The 23,736-nt window shown below is 38.3% G+C and overlaps 1 protein-coding gene across 1 annotated transcript in view; it reads right to left on the reverse strand.

The window, feature by feature from the left end:
- Positions 1–685: 685 nt before the first annotated feature.
- The window catches only part of SETD3 (SET domain containing 3, actin histidine methyltransferase), a 62,325-nt gene continuing 39,274 nt past the window's right edge, over positions 686–23,736 (reverse strand). The window contains exons 7-13 of the mRNA XM_041399669.1: positions 15,926–15,984; positions 13,957–14,071; positions 9,647–9,721; positions 6,816–6,982; positions 6,002–6,087; positions 4,085–4,245; positions 686–3,466 (exon numbers count right to left, since the gene is read on the reverse strand). Coding sequence (XP_041255603.1) covers positions 3,023–3,466; positions 4,085–4,245; positions 6,002–6,087; positions 6,816–6,982; positions 9,647–9,721; positions 13,957–14,071; positions 15,926–15,984 — 1,107 coding nt within the window. The 3' untranslated portion in view covers positions 686–3,022. The remainder of the gene's footprint in view (positions 3,467–4,084; positions 4,246–6,001; positions 6,088–6,815; positions 6,983–9,646; positions 9,722–13,956; positions 14,072–15,925; positions 15,985–23,736) is intronic.

A 23,736-nucleotide genomic window follows, 5' to 3' on the forward strand; every position in this document is an offset into this window, starting at 1 on the left:
TTCCTCCCTAAAGGCAAATCAGCCTCAAGAAGGCAGCTACTGTAGGGTTGCACAGATTTTCTGTACATACCACCTTATAATGATGTCTGAGGCAAAGAATATTTATTCTAGCCAAGAACAAAACCCATCCCACCTCCCCAGCCAGAAGGCTCTCATTTCTCCTTCACTCATGACAGCACTTAAGCTACAGTTGCATTTACACTTTAAAAACGTCTTTCAGGCTGGCAGTTGTTGCTCAATTTTGTATATTTGACTTTATCAAGAGGGAAATATGGACATCACCTCATGGCACAGACCCAAACTAGTTACAGGTTGTTAGGGAAATGATTCATCAGTAGGTAGGTTCATGTAAAATTCAAAAGGCTTTTTTTTCCCCTGTTTTGCTTTTGGAGAACAGTCCGAGAAATGCAAGTGATGTCTTTCTTACAGGAATACTTTAGATAGCTAAACAGAAGCAAGATTTGGCATTTAGCCTGGGATTAGTGTGAACAGCCTCTTAACCAAACATTATGAAGAAAGTTAACTTTAAAATGCTTTGAAAGGTCTGTTTTCATGACAGATGGTAATAAGGGCTCATCAGTGCCAATTTTTTTTGTTTTCACCTCAGTTTTCAAAAGCTTAAGTCTTAGGTTAGTGCTTCTGAAGGAACCATTACATGCATAAAGGAAAAATGCAAATTACAAAATTAGATTACTCACTATTTTTATTGTGTGTAACATATTTTTCTAAATAACACTAACAGATGAAGAGTAAGAATTTGACCATGCACTCAGCAGAACACTTTCCCTTTCTTTTACTAGAATCCTTTTTTTGCTTTTTTCCCCAGCTATTTGTCCTTTAATCTTCATCTGTACACCTCTCCCCACAGACCCCAAAAGATACAGCAGTCAGTAGCAGGTAGAGGTTTTGTTTGTATAATACACTCACTAGTGAAGACATGGTAGAACTATATTTTATTCAAGAAAACCCACACATTCTGTCCTGTGGTGATCACAGGCTTTGCTAAGCCATAGATATTAGCAAATACTGGAACAAAATACAGTGTATCAGATTGAATCAAAGCATTTAAATTCTGAATTACAGTTATAATTTTCAGGGAAGGCTAGTTTCAGAATCGCATCTTAGTATCTCGTACAACGTTGTGCAATGTAAGTGGCAGAAACAGAAGTGAAGTAATGGTCCTAATAAAAACCAAAATGTAATGACTCTTGTATGACATTTAAATTGTCAAGACAACAATTCCATAGCATTCTACCAAAGGCAGCATATAGTTACAAAAATACTGGTCCAGCATCTTGTTAGTGATGAAGCAATATCCAAGGTGCAATGGCAACACGCCATTCTTAGTGAAATGCTTTTTAAAAAACTATTTTTTCTATTTTCGCCACACTGATACTAGCTGAACACTGGAACTTCTATGACAACCTGAAAGAAGGTCACTACTTAAATGTGTATTGCACCAAAGACTGATGCAAAAACACATGTTCCAGGTTGCAGTATGAAAGAAGCAAAGGCTAAAAAAACTACAAATGTGCCAAAAGACATTTTACTGCAACTGATCTTAGATGAGCAGTTTGCAACCTCTATTGAGTTTTAAACAACTGTCCAAGCTTTCCATTCTATCCATTATCATGAACTTAAGGATGCAAAAATAAAAGACAAAGTACTTAATATTGAGAACAGATTTAAACCTCTTTATACTCCTCTGAATTGATCCACAAACTAAAAATATTCTGCCCTCCTCTCCTCCTAATATGCTGGGAATTTCAAAGTCAAGCCATGGAATTACCCTTGTCTGATACTGCACAGTGCTAGGACTGTATGGTTTCCACCTAGGAGTTCAAACACATACTATGATAGTGACCAAAACTGCTGGTGACAGTAGCCCTGCTTAAGTTGTGGACGTATTGCAAGAAATGTACATCAGATGAAGACACAATCTAAATGGCAAAAAGCACTGCAGACTTGGCTGTGGTTTGGACTTGGGCCAAAAATACATAAACCTGTTTGCCATTTCCTTTGAGGAAGAAGGATCAATTAATATCTTAACCAAAAGACAAAGTTGAGTAAGATCAGGTAACCATGTGGATTCAATGTTACATTCAACAACACAGAAATGAAGGAGTAGCAGACAAGAACATTATTAATATTTTCCTTTTAATAATGGTTTAGTCAAAAGTGTTGCTTTGAAAATCTCTAGCTCATTGTGAAAACCTGAAGAAGCTGGGAAGTGACCTCACTTTGATCAGTTTAAAGCTGTGGCTTGGCCTATCTGCTTGCAAAATCTCCAGTAGCTCTGCCAACACTGTAAATAAAAATTACTGCCTGGAAATAAAAAGTAGTCAGCCTTTAAAAGTTCATGAATGTTGTATTGTAGCAGCCTAACTCCGACTGAAGAAGAAAGATATTTTATACAGTAAACAAAAGACAAAGTAAACTGAAATCTTCAGAGATCACTTTAAGTGTATACAATTTGGATTCTCATTGACATTTAAAACTACCAATCATAAGGTTGCCACCTTACCTTTTTCTGGACTGGCACACCTGATTTTAAACAGGTTTTCCCCCAGTCTCCCAAGTTTCTGATCCTTTCATTCAGTTTTCTGCTGTACTGCTCCCCTACCTTCATGCTGAATACCGAGTCAGTCCTGCCTTCTGCTTTTCTTGGCAGGAGGCAGAGCAAGCTTTGAATTTCGGTAGTCAGAGTGACAGAACAACAAACGCACAGCAGATAGAAGAGCTTAATTCTTCCCCAGGAAGAAAATACATTTGGTTCAACAAAGGGCTGCAAAATCTTCCAAAGGCACCTCTTTCCCCAGTTTTTGCCTGAAAGCAAGATGGCAATCTTAATTGAAAAGGGATGCTAAATCTTTTAAATAACTTAAAAATTCATTTTTATATAAAGCAGCAAAACCATTTTTCTCTGCAGAAAGAGAAATGTTAACAAAGAAACACACCAACATAAATGCACTGTTGATAAACTTCAGCTAGTTTAATTTCACAAGAAGGTAAAATTTTAGGACTATTCTTTAACCTCATCAGTACTTTCTGAAGAAGATTCTTTGGCATCTTCAGTCCCTCTGTTGCTTTTCTCTTTACTAAGATTTTCACTTTCTGATTTGGTCCCATTAAATAAAGAGTTTTCACCATTTACAAACCCATTCTCTGTGACTTCAGCATCAATGGCTTCATCAATCTTTAAGTCCCCTTGCTCTTCCACATCTTCTAGGTTTCTCAAGACAATTGGGAGTCTAGAGTCTGCCACAGTGTTCTCCAACAAGGCAATATGGCCCTTGTCATACTTCGGAAGCGGAGCTCCATCTGCCATTTGTTTGGTGTAATACTCTCTGCTGGCAGCTGCGCTCTTCACTGCCTTCTCCAGGATCTCTTTTTCACCCAAGCGCAGTTTGATGGCCATTATGGCATGGGGAGTGAGGTCATGAGTCTCCAGGAAGGACTTGTCGACCTGTTAGAAAAGAAAAAGCAAGTCTGCTACTAACACCTAACACAATAAAACAGCTCCTCACCTCATCTCTTTCTCTGAGCAGGCAGGGACACCAGGCTCTCCAGGCAGAGCCAAATGGACATGAGGGGGGTCCGCAAGGAGCCCCAGTGAAATTCGTCATGAAATCATAACAAAGCCCAAAATTTCTGCACATAAATCAGTCTGCCTGACAAGCAAAGTCAGGTTATTTCACAAATACATGCAACATGTAGGTTCACTTATACATTTGCAATAGGAGCACATTTCTTTGCAGTCTGGAGAATGCAACTAAAGACAACAAGTTGAAACTGATTCCCCATCTTATTTGCAGAGAAAAAGAATAGGTAGTCTCTACTTGGAAAATCAAAGGAAAAATACATTAACAAAATTACATTAACAAAATTTCCTTTTTTGCAATCTTATTTGATTTTACTTAGATAATGCAAAACTGTTTCTGCACTTAAAAAGTACAGAATGAATTATGTACTAACATTCAGGTTGAAGTTTGCAAAGACAAAATGGAGGACAAAATATCTTTTCCTACAATCTCAATGCACAGAAGAACTCAGACCTTTAAATTACACATAATGATAATTTTACCTCCACAGTTGTTTTATAGGTTTTCAAAAGAAGGGATGCTCTGGCTTCCAGGAATGTCCAAAGTTTAACTTCATTGTCCCAGCTAACAGGAAAATCAGAGTTCCCCAGAGTGAAGATTTTGCCAATCGCATGCTCACCTATCAAGTGCTCCTTCAGCTCTTCTGCAATAAGTATAAAACCAATCTGTTAAAAAACCATCTCATCATTCACTTTGTCAGTTGACAAACTGCAGAAAGATTTATTTTCAATTGTATATCTTTGAGCAGCTAGCAAAAAATAACCATTTCCTCAAATTAGAATTATCAGATATGCTGCTTTTTTTCTAGGATTTGCCTCAAAGAGACAACTGAAAGTCTTCAGGTCAGCAGAAAATGGGACTTCTCTCCACCTGGAAATAAAGATACTTTAGACATCACAGCCTCTCATACACAGCGTAAACCTGTGTCAGTGAAACAGAATGTTTTGTAAAATCATTCCTAAATGAAAGGGAGTAAATTTGTAACAGGTGCAACGAACTTTTTGAGAATAAAGGAACAGACCAAACAGTGTGCAAATAGCAAGGGAATTCTTTTTCTTATTGTTTTGATAATCTTTTTTAGTAGCAGAAACTTCCTACAGAAGGTGGTCAGAAAAGACATCCATCAAAACTCAAGAGCAGAAAACATTTAATCAGCTCCTTGACATTACACAGACTTCACTTAAGTTTTAATTAATAAAATTGATTACGGCAAAGCAGGTATGACAAACTTCACCAAGAACTTGCATGCAGTTTCTCAATAAACAGTTTTCTTAAACAGTATTTAAGACATATAAAGTGAGCACAATCATATTCCAGAGAAATACAATTAAAGCATTCACTAGCTACATTTTCCTCTCCCAGCCAAAATTCACTCCCTTATCAGCATCCTAAAATTTTCTTCCCTTGAATTTACTTCCCAGAAGTATGAGGCAATTAGAAGAGATGGATGGTGTAGGGCCTTTCCAACTCAACTGTTTCAGTATATTCTAATTTCTTAGTAAGTTCTAAAAGATGGATGACAGGAGGAAGTGAAAGCATGACACTAAGTTACATTGTTTTTATTAAAGAAAGAAAACAGACCACATGCAAAACCTCAACTACTTTAGTATTCCTGCTGGCACAAAAAATCCACATCATCTGCACAGTATTCCTAACTGCAAGAGAGTTCTCTCACTGTCATGACAAACTGTCACCTCCATAACCTTCAAAACTGCATCTAACCAACAAAAAGCTACTATGAGCACTTAATGAGAAGATTCACATGCACAAATAAGGTGAATATTTATTAAATGTACACATATTTTGCCCCACAAATAAAAGTAACAGAAGAGAAACTCTAGAAAGACAGTCTGCAAATATAGAAATTTGTTTTAGATTACCAATTACCAAAATATTGAATATTTAATCACAAATTACTAAAATATTGAAAAAACCCAACTTTGAAATGTCTCTTCCACATTTCCTCTACAGTACAGAATATTCCAATTCCATACGTAAATTATTCCAGTGGTGACGATTAAACACTGTGATTTGAAGCATGTAAACCCCTAGGTCTTGCACAATCTTGTTCTGCAAACTATTCTGAAACCTAAGAACTAGAAATCAAACTCCAAAGGTCACTCATTCACAAGAGTCTGGGATATGAAAAGAAATAAAAGATTGTATCATCTCATGCTTTCAGAGTTACTGAAATATTCCCTAGATGACATGGCCAAAGATTGGGGTTCTCAGTAGGTTATAGATTCCTTTTTAACCTAAACTCTTCAACTTTTCTGATAATTTATCTTAATCTTTTATTTAAATTACTATCCCATTCCCACACTAACAAAAAAAAAAACAATCAAAAATCTCCACAACAAGACAAACATAAATTAGGTTATCTTAATAAGATATCCTACCTTCACTCATACAAAACACTCGAAGGAAAGCCAAAAGCTGGGCAGAGATTGCAGGCTCAGTGGAGTGCAAGGCAAAAACACTTGAACTAATAAAAGAAACAAACAAAACAGTAAATAAAAGTCCAATTGTCATATCTTTTAACTTATTTTAACATAAAAGACCATACAGTATACAATAAATGTACTGCTACATCAAACAAAACAGTAAATCAAACAAGTCCAATTGTCATATCTTTTACTTATTTTAACATAAAAGACCATACAGTATACAATAAATGTACTGCTACAAAAGTGACTTAAAATTAGGTAATATTAGGTCAAACAGAAAAGCTTCCCTTACTTGTATCTGAAAAGAATGATTATCTCTACTATTTTACACTTAAAATTATTTTATACAGCTTTCATAATAAATTCATGAAAATGCAATGTTTCATGTCTGCTGCTCCTAATAGTACCCTCTGGACTGAAATGACTAAAGGAAAATGCTGTGATTCACATACTGAGCATTGTAGTATGTCTGCAAGGGATAGGAAAGAAAGTAAAACCACAGATTGTTTCAAATTAATCCTTGCTCTGTTTTTGTTCAAATGGTTATTAAAGCAAAGGCTTTTTTCTTTATATATGGTTCAAATTAGATGATAATATAGCTCAGAGAACTTCTGTAAATATTATTACAATAACTTTAATTTGCTATACAAACAGCAGACATATTACACCTAAGGAAATTATCACAAAAGAGCTTCATCTATGCTCTACTGGACACTATATACTTTGGAAATATTTTGAAAAACCCATGGCATTGTGTTTTACTTACGTTGGGATACCAGCACGAGCTAAGACCTCTGCCTTCATAGCATACAGCCTGTCACTTTTACTCACGCCAAGCTTTATTTTCACTCTGTCATGTGAATTATTATCAAAGAAAAAACCACTGTGGATCACAAATTCAGCGTTTGACCGAGTGCCATAAAAAATGTAAATCTAGAAGGATGAAAAGAGAAGTGAAGGGACGGGAAAAAAAGCTTAAGATCAGCTCATGAAATTGACATCATTTGAAAGTTATTTTCTAGAAGAGTTACTATTCTGAGTACAAGGTATATTTGGTTATATGAAGAAACATGCTTTGTATTGACCCACATGCTGTATACAGTGTGGCAATTACACTTTAGAGGTAGCTGTAAACATATCCATGGAACAGAGACTTTGAAAGCCAAAAAGAAATTCTTATTCTGTACTTGAAAATAAAAATGTTCTGATTTCTCACACTGACATAAAGTACCAGCATACAGAAATAAATTTTCAAGGGTTTATTAAAGGCTAAAAAAATCAGAGACAAGGAGGGCCCATTAAAAGAAATGGTGTTTCTGGAGTCATTTTCCCCAACTAAATGTCCACTCAAAACTATACTGCTGATAGATCAACTTTGCTTTCATTTAAATGTTACCTTAAGATATGGATATACCACAGTACATCATACAGAGAGATCTGAGCTGTGTTCAGCCAGTATTTATTTTTGTTTTACTCTGAACTCTTTTCTATAAAGCACATAGTTACTTAAATTCACATTTAAAAAGAAGTTGCTAAATATAACCTGCAGAATGTATTTAACTCAGGGCTACGTGGTATGAAATTCATGGGACTAGAGGTCAGAGCAGCAATTGTATTCTCCCACATCAAGAGGATATTTTCCCATTTGTGTTTGATAACAAAATTGTCAATCAGAAAAAAAACTTCCAGCAGTTACAGAATTCCCTTCAGAACCTCAGGGTAGAGCAGGCTCTGGATGCCTGCAAGCTTCCATTCCTCTCTAGTTGACAGAGAAAGGCACAGTGCTGTTACTGAGCCTCTAAAGGGCTCAGTAACAGCAATGATGCCATTTACTTTCTCTGTTTTCAATTTTGTATAAGAGCTGTTTATCCTAAGCACTAAATGCTTAAGTATGACATTGAATTATACTGAACTTTATACTGTAACACACTCATATGGTGAACACGTGACCTGACTAGGTGTATTAAGGCAGTGGGTAAGCAGAGAGCTGCTCACCCTCTCAAGTTTTAAAACTACTGTGATACCTCTCATATTAAACGGAAAGTCACATATCATGTATAGATTACACAGCATGCTCTTACACCCCAAGACTGTTTTACAAAAAATCCAGTTAAACAGAGTGAGAATTGCTTTATTTCAGGGCAGTGTTTGACAGACTCTGTGGACCTCTGCTGCCTAACATCTTTTAGTAGTAAAAGCATGGATCATAGACTCTTCCTGCTGAAACTGTAAGAAATGACATCTGCATGGTATATTAAAGGACTGAAGCATTATAAAATTACAGTGCTTTAAAGATGTCACTAACAGTTAAAGTTTGCACAGAAATTCTGATAAATAGCAGACAAAGTGAAACAACTAAAATAAAATTGAAATATAGGAACCCTCTATAAATGAAATGGAAAGAGCAGCCAGAACAGCTATATGACACATCCATTGCCAGCTGTGGAAAATTATAAATTGGATCACTTCTGGAAAAACTGTGGACCCCTTTTAACTCATCACACCACAATTGGAAAAAACAGAAAATATTTGACTACCATAACAAATTCTGAGAGCAAAAATATACAATCACTGTAAACCTCAGCATAGCAATGAGGATAAATACACTTTTGGAAAGATGTATTCAATAAGGAAAAAATGCCAGACACTTCTTTGTTAAAAAAAGATAACAATACAAAAGAAAAATTAAAATCAAAATATTATCAATTGCAAGACTGGCAAAATAACAGAGTAAAAGTAGTAACTCAGAGGCTGAGTTACAAAACATTTCAGGATGCTTCACAGACAAAGGCTTTGTCTGGCCACGCTGACTGCAGAGGCAGTAGTCAGAAAAGGAATGCTGCTCTACTTGAGGATTTAGGCTTGCTGCTGACACAGCACAGGAGCTTCCTGCACTCCTACAACCACTGTCTTCAGTGCATCAGTGGTTTGGACACTCAGTTTTGGTTTTGAGCAGTTCTGATCAAAATACTGGATTCTGAACTGTTCCATGCATCTTTACAAGACTCTCCTGCTGTCTCAGGATGAAGAGAAAATGCATGCATGCCTGTGTGAAAGGGATGGAGTGTGTTTTTAGGTCCTTTCTCATTTCCACTAAGCATTGCAATGACAACAGCATGGGTTAAAATGACTGGAAACTGTACTGCATTTCACCTCTTTTAAATGAATGAAGACTAACAAGAAACATAAGCCAACAAACACAATTGTTAAAAAAGACTCTCCATTATTGCAGACAAATCTAAAAAATATTTATCTTTGGTCCTCTGGATATGGCCTTTTACTAGGTTCTTCCAGAATACCAAACTTGGTGGCTGTGTATGTTCACTCACCAATGATTACATATTTCAACTAGTTCTATAAAACACGAGGAATAAAACTCTCCTACAATCAGCGTCTACCAAGTAATAGAAAATATTCTGAAAAATGTATATGTATTTAATTTGGTAGCATTTTCACTCAAAATTAGCTCAGCATAATAAAATTCAAATATAGCAGGGTTTAATCCATACCACTACATTATTAAAATTTTCTAGGGAGTCACCAAGTGTTCACAGAACTTAATGGAACAACAGTAATGTAGAGAACTCTTCACAGTACCTGTTCTCCAGCCTTGAAATCTTGAAGTGCTACACATTCACACCGGTCATCTTCCAAATTGTAGCCTGTAGTGATCTATCCAGGAAAAGAGTGACAAAAGCACCTTTAGCATTTTATATTTCTCTCTCCCATCACTGACAAATTTTCCTATTGGAAATAAATATGAACAATAGGAATTGCACACATTTCTTTCTCAGCACAATAGAATATAGCTGATAGTGATTGCTTTATGATTCCTGAGCAATCTCTTTTTTAAAAAGATCTCTGCATTAAAGAAATCTAAAGGAGGAAATAACCTACCTGAAGTGAACAGAAGGCTCTGAGGAAGGTACCCTCCATAGAGCAAAAAGTACCATGCTAAAGCCAGCAGCTTGTTATAAAGTTCTGCAGCTTTCAGTCACTCCCATGAGGCCCAAGGGAGCAAGGCACTGACAGCTCTATATGCTGTGCTTTATCCTTCAACTGCCAACACATTTTTGATCTCTCAATGAAAAAGGATTAGATAACTGTGGATCTTTAGGGGATACAATCTTCAGAGAATTATAATTTACTTGAAAATAATCCCTTTATCTAAAAGTTAAGTAATACTCTTAAAATGCTAAAAGGATTTTTGAGATGGTAGTTAGCAATGGAAGAGGATAAACTCTCTTGACAAACCTGTACTTCCCCAAAAATAATTACTAAACTGTAAAGGGGTCACACTAACAAGTAAAGCTATCCTAAAAATGGAATATTTTTTATTAAGTGACAAACAGCATGTTCTTGAATAGTATGACAAGAGATGCAGCCACAGTATGGAGCATAAGCTGCTGAAAAATCAGAAAAGCAACTTTTATGGTAGGCAGTCTGAGTTCAGTACTGACAGAGGTAACTTATGGAAAAATATGCTCTCGGCCTGGGGAAAAACCTAGAAGAAGCCAACGATTCTCTCTCAGCCTTTGAAAATGAAAACATACTTTTTTTGTAAGCTGACTGACGTGAGTTGCAGTATACCCCGATTCCCATCATGGATGCAGCTTGTCCAAAGACAGAACTCCTCAGATTATTTCAAAAGCTTGGTTGATGGCTTATACATTAATAGTTTTGCACTGCTTGCATCATTAAATGTGCATTTGTCAGCCAAAACAGTGCTTTCAAATGGAGCAAATCCAAAATGTCAGCCCCAAGCACGGGCAGCCCGGCCCTGCAGACGCTTGCAGAAACTCCCTGTGCAGATGCCTCACTGCAGGTCTGTTTAATGGGTTTGTGAGATCAGTAAAGAACACGAGAGTCAATACAGCCCACTGAGAAACACAGCCTGCAGTTCTTGAACACAAAAATTCCTGTGCATTCTCTAATTTGGACTGCACAATTTAAATTAAGATTTTCGGTTTAGAAAGTTATCCTATCCTGTACTGCAGGTTACAAATGCTAGAGGATGACACATCTACCTTCCTAGTTCAAATACAGTCATCTTCTGAAAAACTGTACTTTTCATCCAAAAAAGCAAACTCTTGACCTGTCCTGAAATTTTCTTTGTGCAAACTCAGTGAAATAGTTCTGAATGTGAGAAGTCCATTACAATCCTTTGAAATGCCAGTGGAACAGGAGGCTTTCACAGACTGGGGAAATTCCATTATTTTAAGAGGAGGATTCTGTCAGTTTAAGCATGCCTCAATGGAGGCATGCTTAATCTTTCTTTTAAATTTTTAGTTTTGCTTTAAAAAAAAAAAAACCCCAAAACAACACACAAAACCCAGCAGCACTTCTGAAAGACTTTTATATAAAGCATAATGGAGTGCTAGACTCCTATTTCCTCTTTCTTTTAATAGCAGTCACGTAAGAGAATTAACAGGGTGTTTACTTCTCTTCTCACATGATAGCTGACAAATTGCATCCCTTCAGTTTTATTTCTGAAGCAGACTGATACATGAATTTCAAGTTGTGTATAAAGCATGCAATAGTCTGCTTGGTCAGTGATTAAGGATGGACCCAGCCCAACAGGCAGAATGTAGCTTATTCAAAGCTCTGTCAGAACTGGTAATCAACCTCTGACTGTCAAAATACAATCCCACTAAAGAATAACAATGAGAAATGCATGAAGACAACCATTTTGAAATAGTTCTTAGAGGCAGGTTGATCTAATTAATAGTGTCAGAAGCAAGGAAAAGCTGGATGGACCTAGCTCCAGTTCAAATCCAAAGAGCATTTTATTATCTAGCTCATGGAAAGGGGCCCTGTGGAATAAAGCATGAACAGGGATATATATGGTAGCTGATTGACTTGGGAGGTATTTCAGCACTACATTTGGAATAAACTACACAGGGGTGCATTCAATGCCATCCTTTGTTTCTTACTTTCCTGCAATGAATAACAGTTCCCTTCATGTATTTTAAAGGGATCGTGCTATGATGAGAGCAGAGCCCACCCTCAGCTCACTCTACAATAATATAAGCTATGATATAGGCAGCTTACAGTTATCTTAGCAGTCACCCCCCCCCCAATTCCTAATAGTACAAGGCAAGTAGCACCCAACAGAAATAGCTTTAGTAGCTTTTCTTAGCCCATCACCAATACTACAATTTTCTATCCTTCCTGAATTTATATCCATTTAAGTTATTTTCTGTAGAAATATGAAATAAATTACTGAAATCTTTACATATATACAAAATATTTAAGTTCAGCACAACCCCCTTTTCCCTTTAGGATATACTTCAGCATAAAAAAATGTTTCAAATCCTGATATACTACTGCATTAGGAGGTTTGGCTCCAGAGGCTGGCTCCATATCAAACCCACTGTTAAACAGCATAATAAAAATAAAAATTACTTTGTCAATTTAAATAGAAGTTTGAATGAGTAAAACAACATAAATAGCTGCTCTTTTAATATATGCTACTTAAATTTTCCCTCACAGAACCTTGATTCTCTTCCTCTTTACTCTAATCCCAACTTTGAAGGCATTCATTAAGAGTTGTCTAATGAATACAGACAAGTCTCTGCAAAAGCATGTGAAAGAGATGCCCAGCAGGAAAAGGGTACAGGAAGTACTGATGCTTGCAGCTACGACTTATATTACAAAAATACACATTTCTGAATTTTAAGCAGTTTTTTTTATACTGAAGACTCTCATATGAACTTTATTGCTAAATCAAAGCTGTGAGATTGCACAACAAATAGGCAAAGGCAAGAATCACTGTTAAAGAACAACATGTAATCACCTTGCAATAAGGAAAAAGAAATAAATAATAAACCCCAAACACTTGCAACTTCGTAGCCTAGCCTACCATGCTGTAATTGATACAGTCATAGTAACACTAAATTAGCTAAATGTCAAGTGAAAAACAACTTGCTTTACAGTTTGTTCATCTAAAACAGACTTTTTTTATACCAACAGCACTAATACATACTGCTGTCCTAGCACTCAGGTCAACCCTCCCACAAAAGACCAGATCACTTGAATAGGATGGTTATATCCAGTGCTTACAATAAATAATATCTACTGGAAACACAAGTAGGGGGTATGACTTTTGAAGTGTACATGAGCATGACTAAATAACATTGATAAACCAGCCTCTCTGGGTTTCCATTTCCTCACCTCAGCATTAACTAGTCTGTAAATGAAATCAGGAATCATCCCCTGAACTAGCGCACGTAAGCCAAAATGTCAGCAGGTCTGACTTTCTATATACATATGTCACCTTTTAAATGTTTAATATGCCCTAAAGTAGTATTTTTGCATTTTGTTTCTTTGATGTAGTAACAGATGTACTGTTTTTGTTGAACTAGGCTTTGTTCTTGTTGTTGCTGTCTCTATAACAAGGCTCTTTGGGCACGGTTAGGAGAGCAGGCAGTATTTCTTAGCTGCAAATCTCTAACCACTTTCCCTAGTGGCAGCTACAAGAGGCAACATCCATCAGTGCCTGCTTTCTGTTCTCAGAACAATTCTGTCCAGTACTGTGCATCTTTTCCAGCTCACCAGAAACAAAGCTCCATGTCAGGACACTATTCAGACTTGTCTGGACAAAACATTTCATGTAAATGAAAACTTCAAAAAGTACACTCTGTGTACATAAGACAACTTTACACAAGTATCAAATCACTTGTAAAGTTTTCTCTAGATGAAGAAAGCTTTCCCTGAAAAGCTATCATAAGATATTTGAGAAACTGACAAACCTTTCTTTCAGATACTAGTTTTTTAGGGTTTCTTGGGAAGATAACATACATGTGTTAAGAAACATAACAGAAAGTGTTACTAAACTGTTGTAGAGCAGTTGAAAGACTTCATACTTAAGCTTTAAAGTCTTTCAGCAACACTGAAGAACTCCTTACCAGTCCATTAGTATGATTACACATGTCCCATAAAGGTATTAGAGCCAGTGTAACTCTGGAACCATCTTCTGTTGGAATCTGGTTCTGCCGTGTCATAACAGAGGAAACTGCCCATCTGCAAAAGGTAAAAACATGAGATGGTCAATTTTCAGAGCATTAAAATACAACTGGCCACAGTCCCACCTGAAGCAATCATTTAGACTGGGAGTTTCCAAACTTAAGTTTCCTTAAAGACCACACCAACTATAGGAACAGTAGAAGGCAATGTCACTTGCAGGAAAAGCAGCAGCTCCCAGGTTTCCAAGACATGCACACAGAACAAATACCAAACCAGGACTGTGATCCCTCTTCTCTTTGGAAGAGAATCTTCACACCTTCCATTGGCTGCATTCCTCAGCCAGGATCCACTCCCTTTGTCAGCTTCTGCTTCCCAGCCCTCCACCACTGTTATGTACCTCACACTACACATCCCAAACCCGGGGTCACCTGCTCCCTCAGCTTTTCCTGCTGGGCATCAGGAGCTCTCATCTATGTGCAAACTCTTGTAAGAGCCAGGGTGTATTTTCCCCCTCACTCTCTAAAAAGCTTATGTACTGCATGAACTGGAAACCAGTGCAACCACCTGACACAAGCATGATCTTCTGCTAAGTGTTCCTCTTCAATTTGCAAGATTTTGGCTTAGGTCAGTATAGGTCTCAATAGTATTGAGAGGAAAAAAAAGCCACAACATTCCAAACAGATATCCAGGTAAAAATCATGAAGAGAACACTGTGTAATTCTTTAGTTCATGGACATCATTCAAAACCCTTCTAAGTCAGGTTAAGTAAACAAAATGCAGGATACCTTTCCAAATATAAAAATTGTTATAAAGCTTAGAATTTCAGTATTTTCTAGAAATTCATTTTTTATTTTATAGCTGACAAAAATTAATATCAAATACCAGTGGAAAAAAGAATCTTAGTCTCACCATGTTCTGGCCTTACTACATATATCTGTTGTGGGGTTTTTTGAGGGAAAAAAAGACATCACCAGGAGAAGGTCAAAATAATTTTAATTCCCACAGACTCCACTACTAACATGTACTTAATATACAGAATAAGACTTCTGAAGGATTTCTTCAGAAGAACTAGACTGATAAGAAAGCCAGTGGCAAACTGAAATCAACGTAATGTCTAAAAAGAAAGTTAAAGTAAAATTGTGGCTAATTCTGATATACAAACAGGGCTTGAAACACAGTAACAATATGCTTCTTGTTAATTGTTGCAATTTGTCTGTAAAATTTTAAGAGTACTTCACCTGTAAGTTGGTGTGTTCCTCAGTGACCCTTTAAGTGAAGGAGGCATGCTTTGGAAATCCCACTTTCACAGCCTTGCCCACAAGTACAACTAGGCTAGAAAATCCCTTATGAATGCCTTTTATTCATGCTATTTTAATCATTTAACAGAATTAAAGCTCTCATTATCTTAATTATTATTCTTTTTATCTTAGTTCTGTCAACCCTTATAGCACCTCCAAGTGACACTCATGCTTCATGTGTACAACTTCCATTCTCCAGCTCTCCTGTTCAAAAGCAGCAGCTCTAGATATTAACTTTTGCTAGTACGTGCTGGTAAAGCCTTTTATGAAAAAAAAAAAAAAAATTAAAAAAATTTCCCCAGACCCTAAAACTCCTGGCACATCAATTAAATTATTTTCTTAAGACACAAGGAATCACCTTAGTAATCTGACTATGTGTGCCAGTGGGCTAAACTAACTGCTCATAATGAATGACTATTCCTTTGTAACAATTAAAATCTGCATATTTATTTCAATTTCGTCTTCATTAATAAAGTGTATTAGTATCAAATCCTACAATTAACATTTCAGTAACAATAGGGCTTTCCCACCAATTAAGACTTCCAGGGCCCCACAGTTTACCATAGTAAAAACAGAAAAGAAACAAAGAAAAAAAATCAAAAGACAGACCAACCTGTAGTCGTCATAAGTGAAAGAATCCTTTAAGGGCAGTTTGCTGGCATTAGGATGGGTCTGCAAAATAAAAGTTGCATAAAAAGGTGAAAAGAGGAAGAAAAGAGAAATCAGAAATCAGTCAGCAGAATTTCATTATTTAGCTGCCTAACAGATCCTAACAAGAGCCAAATGAAGCAGGAGGCGTCCAGCCGCGCTACAGAGGGATCATCATGCTATTATGCTCTCATACATCACTGTCAACTTAATTTGTTGTGCCCAGCAGCCGCCATAAATCTGTTTCTTCATATTTCAAGGCTGGAACCCACAGACATTGTACAAAAATAAAAAAAATTTAAGGTGGACTGAGTATGTGAAGGTAAAACACAATCCAGCCCTCGATGCTAATGCATCAGTGGGGGAAGGAAATCAGACAATAAGTGCACATTAGCTTTCACCAACGTCCACATTTTCCTCTCCTCTGTGATATCTGTGAGGTATTTCACAAATGCAAGAAATATTATACAAGATTTTCAATTCCTCCTTGATACCTGTAACAGTGTTATTCATAACATATTCATAAAAGTTGCACTACACCTCTGAAACAAAAGATTAAAATATTTAAATAGCTTTGGTGACAAACACTGATTAGGCAGTATCTACATTAACCCATCTACACATGCACCTATCTAAAAGTGGAGCTGTGTCGTTTGAGAATGTATTACACAGTTCTCATTAACAAGCAAACATTTAATTTCTAAAAGCTTTAAGAAGCTCTGATACCTGTTATTTTTCTGACTAATTAACTTATTTAAAGTCTCGAAAATACAGGTAGCTTTAAGCCCCCATTCACACATTTTCTTTAGAACTTTGTTCCAATTCACAAATGGAAAGCCACAGTAGCATAAATTTTAATCTTCAGGTTCAATTAGGTCTCTGAGACGAATTGAAGCAAATGATCAAATGGTTATTTCAGAAGATACAAATGATTTTTTGCATAGCTCTATCTTTGCGACGCTTTTAATGCATGAAGCTCCGTGTAGTACGCAGTTTTTTACTCTTGATGCATTAGCATCACAAGTGCGTGGTAATTTATCATTTCTCACTGTAATGTACTTGCTGGCACTGTGTGCAGGACAGTAGGGGATGAGGTAAAAGTGGCTCAAACCGTAAATCAATTAGAAAACAAAAGCTTGTGCTCAGCGCGCAATTTTAGGCAAATTATATATTACAAAAGACTGCCAATTGGGTGTGAGGTCCCAGGTGGCTGCTCTCCCCCAGCCCCTCCGGTTAACCCTTCCGATGGGCTTTCTCCGGAACACGACTGAACTTAACAATTCCAGTGCCTCCTGTCCCTCCCCTCACTTTTATTTTTTTTTTTTTTTCTTTTCACAGCACTCTACGTTTCCATATGATTTTCGCTCTCACATCGATGGCACGGTCATTGTATAACAAATCCCTTCGAATTTAATTGTAGCAACACATTGTACAGTTGTTTCTTCTGACAAAAACATGCAGCACAAACCCAGGACTGAGACAAAGCCAAGACATCTCAGGAGGAACCTTCGCTGCCGGACAGTCCGGACCCGAGTCCAGAAACGAACGCAGAAACTCAGCCTTCAGCTGCAATTAATCATTACAAACAAAAACGTCCCTACAGTTTTCATTCACGACAATCTAATTTCAACTCTTGTTGTTAGTGTTAGTGAAGTATTTTGCAGCAGCTTGATAAATTAAGCGGGGAAAGACAGCACCAACACTGCGAATATCAGCCCATCAGTTTCCTTTCCAGCACGGCCGCGTTTCCCTCCGGCCCGTGGCGATCGGTGTGAGGAGTGGGGTCTCGTTGTGCACCCCAAGTTTACAGCCGGCACTGCGCCTGCAGCGCCCGGAGCCCCGCGGGTGCCGCTCCCCCGGCCCACGCCCGTGCCCTCAGCCCCGCTCGGCCCCGCCGCCCCCGGGCCGGGCCCTCACACCGCGGGCCGCGCGGGCCGCCACTGCCCCCTGCCGGCGCCGCCGCGCACTGCTCCGCTCCTCGCCGCTGCCGCCCGGCCTGCGGGGCCAGGGCACCAAACGAAGCGAGCGGCACCAGCACCCCCAGAGCCCGCGCTGCACAGCGCCCCTGCAGGGTCTGCCAGCACCCCCAGAGCTGCACAGCGCCCCTGCAGGGTCTGCCAGCACCCCCAGAGCTGCACAGCGCACCTGCAGGGTCTGCCAGCACCCCCAGAGCTGCACAGTGCGCCTGCAGGGTCTGCCAGCACCCCCAGAGCTGCACAGCGCCCCTGCAGGGTCTGCCAGCACCCCCAGAGCTGCACAGCGCCCCTGCAGGGTCTGCCAGCACCCCCAGAGCTGCACAGCGCACCTGCAGGGTCTGCCAGCACCCCCGCCGAGTGTGGTCCGACCTGTTCATCCCAGGAGAAAGAGCCCGGGAATGCAAACACCCCTGTGTGTCCTCTCTGTCCTCTCCTGCTTTCCTCCTGCCCCTGAAACAGCAGCATTTAGCGGAACATGCTGTTTTCCCAAGGGTAAGAGTGACTATGGTCATAATGCACTGGAAGTGAAGGCATCGCAGACACTGCGGGGGCTCAACAGCCAAAAAGCGACGGCTACAGCCCCTGGGTGCAGCTCCAGCGCACACCCCATTCCAGCCTACAGCCTCAACCCGATCCTGGAGCAAATAACCATAGGATCCAAGATCTATACACGTTGCCGTTGTCCTCTCTGTAGGGAACGTGTATTAGATCAGTGGATTGCAGGGAGATCAATTGTTCATTTCACACAAGCAGCCCCCTGTAAGAGCCAACCTGAACACCCAACCCACGGGCAAAGATCCTGGATGCCACCAAATACTCTGTCACCCTCCGTTTGTAAATCTGTGATACTTTGGGATTGCTCCTATGTGGACACCATCCAGATGTAATTCACATAAAACCACTAGTAAATTACAATAAAGGACAAAATATATGGTCTTAAAAGACACAGGGCAGAATAAAAATCCCAGCACATGGAATTACCATATTTATAACATCCTGTGATACAATATTCTAGTGGCTCTTTTAGAGTTAAGATACGTCAGCATATTTGATCATGTTAGATTTCTGATTTGGTCTATTTTACTATGTAACTTAAAAACCCCATAGATTACAAGAATCTGAAGACACACAAAAAAGAACACTATTCTGATTAAGGATTTGATTTAGTATGCAGCTTCTCTTTATAGTCCCTTGGTAAAAATGAAATCTCCCTAACAAACACTTAATAAAACCTGTCAATATATCTAGAAAGAAAAATGACACAAATGCATTAAGTATTAAATACCCTTGAAAAAAGTCACATATTCCATGAATTTTTGATGTACTATCTTGACATTAATGTAAAACCTTGATATTTATAATTGACAGATATTTAATAAAGTATAGAAGATGACTGCTGCATAGCATGCAAATTGCTCAGACTGCTCAAAAAAGATACAGACATATTTAAACTAAACAAACACTTAATATGTAAAAAAAAAAAAAAATCAGATCTAGCTTTTACAGGTTCATGCAGCTAGGTCTCTACAGATTAGCTTTCAAATGTGACATTATCCACTACATGAACCCTAATTTTAACTTACCAAGTCTGTATGAAGTAGTTTCAGAAAGTTGGGAGGGGAAGCTTTAAATAAAAAATGGGAACATAAAAATGTGAATATATTCATTTAGATGCAGGTCCTGACATTCTACTGAAAGAGTTATTATAAAGAACAAATACCATTTATTTCGTTACCCTTTCTGTGAAAATATTGTCAGAGCTGGCAATCAGGGTGATGACCACTGCAAAAACAAATAGTGGCATGCTGAATTTCATTTTCCTCCTGATGCTGCTATTCCTAAAAAAAAAAAATGAATAAAAAATGCTTTTTCCCCTTCAGTGTTCCAAGCCTTCTTTGAGACATTTGGAGGATATCTCAAAATAACCAGAAATATTAAAAAGTAACAGTGATTGCTGCCAGATTGTCTGCAGCCACTGTGGAAAGAGACAGACTGTTATTCTAGTCACCTAAAACACTATCAGACTAGAAGCCAGTTACTCAGTATGGCAATCAGAGGAAGGGGGGTGGGGGGGGGAAAAAAGAAAAAAAAAAGAAAAAAAAAGAAAAGGACACTTCCAAACATATTTTCTCTTTCTGTGAAGCAGTAATATCCAGGGGTTGACATCTCATGTTTAATGCCTCACAAACAAGCAACACTCCTGATGTGCCACAGGGGCCTCTGCGTTATTAATTTCTCAATCAAACTTTTAGATGGACATCACAAGGTAATGATTCTGAAGTTCCAGAAAGTAGATGCTAAAGGACTCCCACTTTGAGGGCTTGTTTCATCTGAATGGCATCAAGGCTGCAGTGTAGAATAGGTGGCTGCCCTTCCAGCTAAGAAGCCATCACAACCTTCACTCTGCTTTCCAGCCTAGGGGCATTCACCTCCTGTCAGAGTGGCCAGACTTCTGAAGACAGTAACCCTTTTCCCTACTCAATCACAAAATGCTACAGCTCATTTATCAGAGTTCCTAATCTTGATGGAGAATTTCCATTAAATTTGACTTAACATTTGCTTGTTTACCAAGTGATGCAAAGAAAAGTCCAATTACTATAACACACAATACGATGTCTGAGTAGAAGAAAAATTAAAGTTTACTTAGTGTTAAATTTGTGTTCACATCTACATTACTAGATGCCTTGAAAACAGCTGATGTATTTTTATGTGAAGTCATATTGCCCAGTGTATTCCTCTGTGCTATTAACCCTTGTATAATCCAAGTAAGAAAAAATGTTTTGATCACTAGATGTGATCAAAGTTAGGTTTTCTTTTTTAAAAGACATCACCTCTAAGCTGAGATAAACTGATCATTGGACCCATCTACTACTCCACTGTAATACATAGCCAAAAAAAGGCTTTTAAAAATCCTTGGTTTTGTTGGTTTCCTTAGTTTGTAGACAAAGAGATGGTTGGACTTCTGTGACAACTATTTCAAGTATTCACAAGTCCAAGGCAAAGTTGTGGGCAAACACTGCATTGATATCACTAACTCAGATTTCAATAATCTCAGAAACCTCTTGTAACCCCATTGAAGCGGTGACAGCTCCACTTCTACCCCAGGAAATGATCATAGCCACTGTTAAGAGTATACTGAGGCTACCACTGCACTCCCTTCACAGCCCCCAAAACACTAAGGGTGCTTGAAACAGTTAAAGCCAAAACCACTTTAAGTTTCCACCTTGTTAACTTTCATTCCTTTGAACATAAACCCCAAGGGTTAGTTGCTTTTGACCAAACAATTTTTTCCTCCTCTTCTTTGCAGATTCTTCCCTCTTTCCACTGTACTCATTAACATGGGGAGATTTCGTTATGAGCCTTAGTGGATGCTACTTGATGGTTTCAGGCCAATGTGTAGGTGTACAAAACACAAACACACACACATTCAGGGCCAGAAGCAGGAAGATCTGTCAGCATTTGCTGGTTACTGTCCCTTTCCCAGCTCTGGAAATCCTTTGAAGCAGCAGCCTTGAAGAGAAACTCCTCTCTGTGGAGCTGCCGAGGCTTTAACTGCCCTAAAGCTAAGTAAAATAAAGAATTCAGAATGGAGGATCCTAGTGATCTACAGGGAAACAAGAATTCACTTTTTCCATTGGACATATGCTGCCTAACCTAATGAGGGAAGCCAGTTTACTGTACAGGACAGGAGACAAAGCCAAAGATTATTTCACTTGTAACAACAATAGTTTATAACTACAGAGGCATGCTATAGAATTTTCAAACAGGCCAATTCATGAAGTGCTAGGAATAATGTTCCCAAACTTGTGCTGTTATATGACTTTCCTAACAGAAAAAAAGATAATTCTACTTCGCAAAACCTAATAGAATGAATCTTAATATAAAAAAAAAAAGGTACCACAGGATTGAAACTTCTTAAATCGAAATAATATTCTAGCTTAATTCTTTATGTCACCAATTTTTATTTACTTTCTGCCAATATACACAAGAAAGCACTGTTCCAGACTATTAGGGGATTCATGCAGCGGAAGCAAAGTGGAATGACTCCTTCTGGTGCAATGGAATTTAACTGCACAGTCCCTTTTTCTGTACCTTCTACCTGCAAAATTGTTCTTTGTTAATGAGACAGCAGTGGCACAACACACAACTCAACCCATTAACTACTAACTCAAGGGTCTGAAGGACTGACAAACCACTTCAGACACAACGTGGATACTACTGTTTGGTGGACAGAGCACACAGAAACAACTCTGAACTGACTGCAACTGAGTACTCCACCTCCAATCCTGTCCACCTCCTTTTTTAAATAGAGGTAAGGCAGCCATGGACTCCGTAACATCTACTTCTTGATTACTCCATTTCAGAATACTGCTTATTCTGTATGTGTGTATGTATACATACGCAATTCTGAAATACTATTCTTTCCCAAAACAGAAGACATTCAGATACAGCATTTAAATAAGTGACCAAGTTCTCTATACCTCTTTTTGTCCTTTCACAAAATCACATAGAGCTGAGTGCAGCCCCATTAAGGGCTGAAGTGAGAGAAGCGGGGCTGAGATTAGATGTGTTTTACAATGAGACAGCCTCCCGAGTTCTTCTTGAAGCAGTTCACATGACAGGATACATGAACTCCACTATCTCCTGTGGTAAATCTCCTTGCAAAATGAGTTTACTGTTCATGTTGAGCTTTAGATTTACAGGTTCATTCTGCAGCGATTCATTCACACAGGTACAGTATGCAAAACCCAGCTTCCTTGCAAGGGTCTGTGTTTGTAGATCATGACACATCTTTTCCTCTGTAGGCTCTTCCTGAGGTACTAAGTTTACCTTGAGCATTTTTCAATTCAGGAAACATTTTGCCTTGTTAACTTCAGGAGCTGGACTTTGATGATCCTTGTGGGTCCCTTCCAACTCTGGATACTTTATGATTCTGTTTAGTGCAACACACAGGAACTATGTTCATGCACAAATTCATCCCACAACTCTACTATTAGTGAACTCCACTATTAGGTGAATCACAAGCCACAAATAAAATGCTGCGATGGAAACCCTGAAGTGAACTGCTTTGAAAGGACAGAAATGCTATTTCCGATTCACAACCACTTCTCAATGAAAGAGTTTGCTAACAAGCATCAATATTATGCAGTATAGCCAAAGTTTTGTTACCTGTGATTCAACTACTACAGTTTTCCAATAAATCCTACCAGGAGCCACTTAGGTGGAAGCTTGGATCACGATCACCTCATAACTGAGCTCCCACAGGACATGGTAAGTCCTGGAATAACAGGTACTGGGGCTACAGTGGCACACACATCCAAAACTAAAAACCTACCATTTCCTCTTCAACCCGCATTCAAACAGTACAAGAAAATAAACTTTGGTTTACTTAGCAGCATATCAGTGTCCTACTGTGTGGAGTATTAGCACTGGGTCTGACTGAAGAGGATAATCCACTTTGTAATTTAGTTAAATTACTAATTTTAACCAAGATAAGTACGCTGTATAATTTTGCAGTGCTTAAAGAATACATCCTTTGAGTATTCTGCTCTAAGAAACATCAGCTTGTTATAATATTTTAAATTTATGGAACATTTGTAACTGCTGTTATATCAGGAAAAATATTAAATCTGCACAATAAGTACAAACTTTATATGAGAAAGTATACTTGTAAGTGCATGATGATCTCCTGATGTCTGCTGAGGCACTCACTTCCACAAAAGACACAGACAACATCCCTGGGGATAGACTCAAATGTCCCACAAAGTGCAACTCAGTTTAAAAAAAAAGGCTACTAACA

Source organism: Onychostruthus taczanowskii, unplaced genomic scaffold (assembly GCF_017590055.1).
Source record: "Onychostruthus taczanowskii isolate IOZ18803 unplaced genomic scaffold, ASM1759005v1 scaffold1, whole genome shotgun sequence".
Taxonomy (NCBI): domain Eukaryota; kingdom Metazoa; phylum Chordata; class Aves; order Passeriformes; family Passeridae; genus Onychostruthus; species Onychostruthus taczanowskii.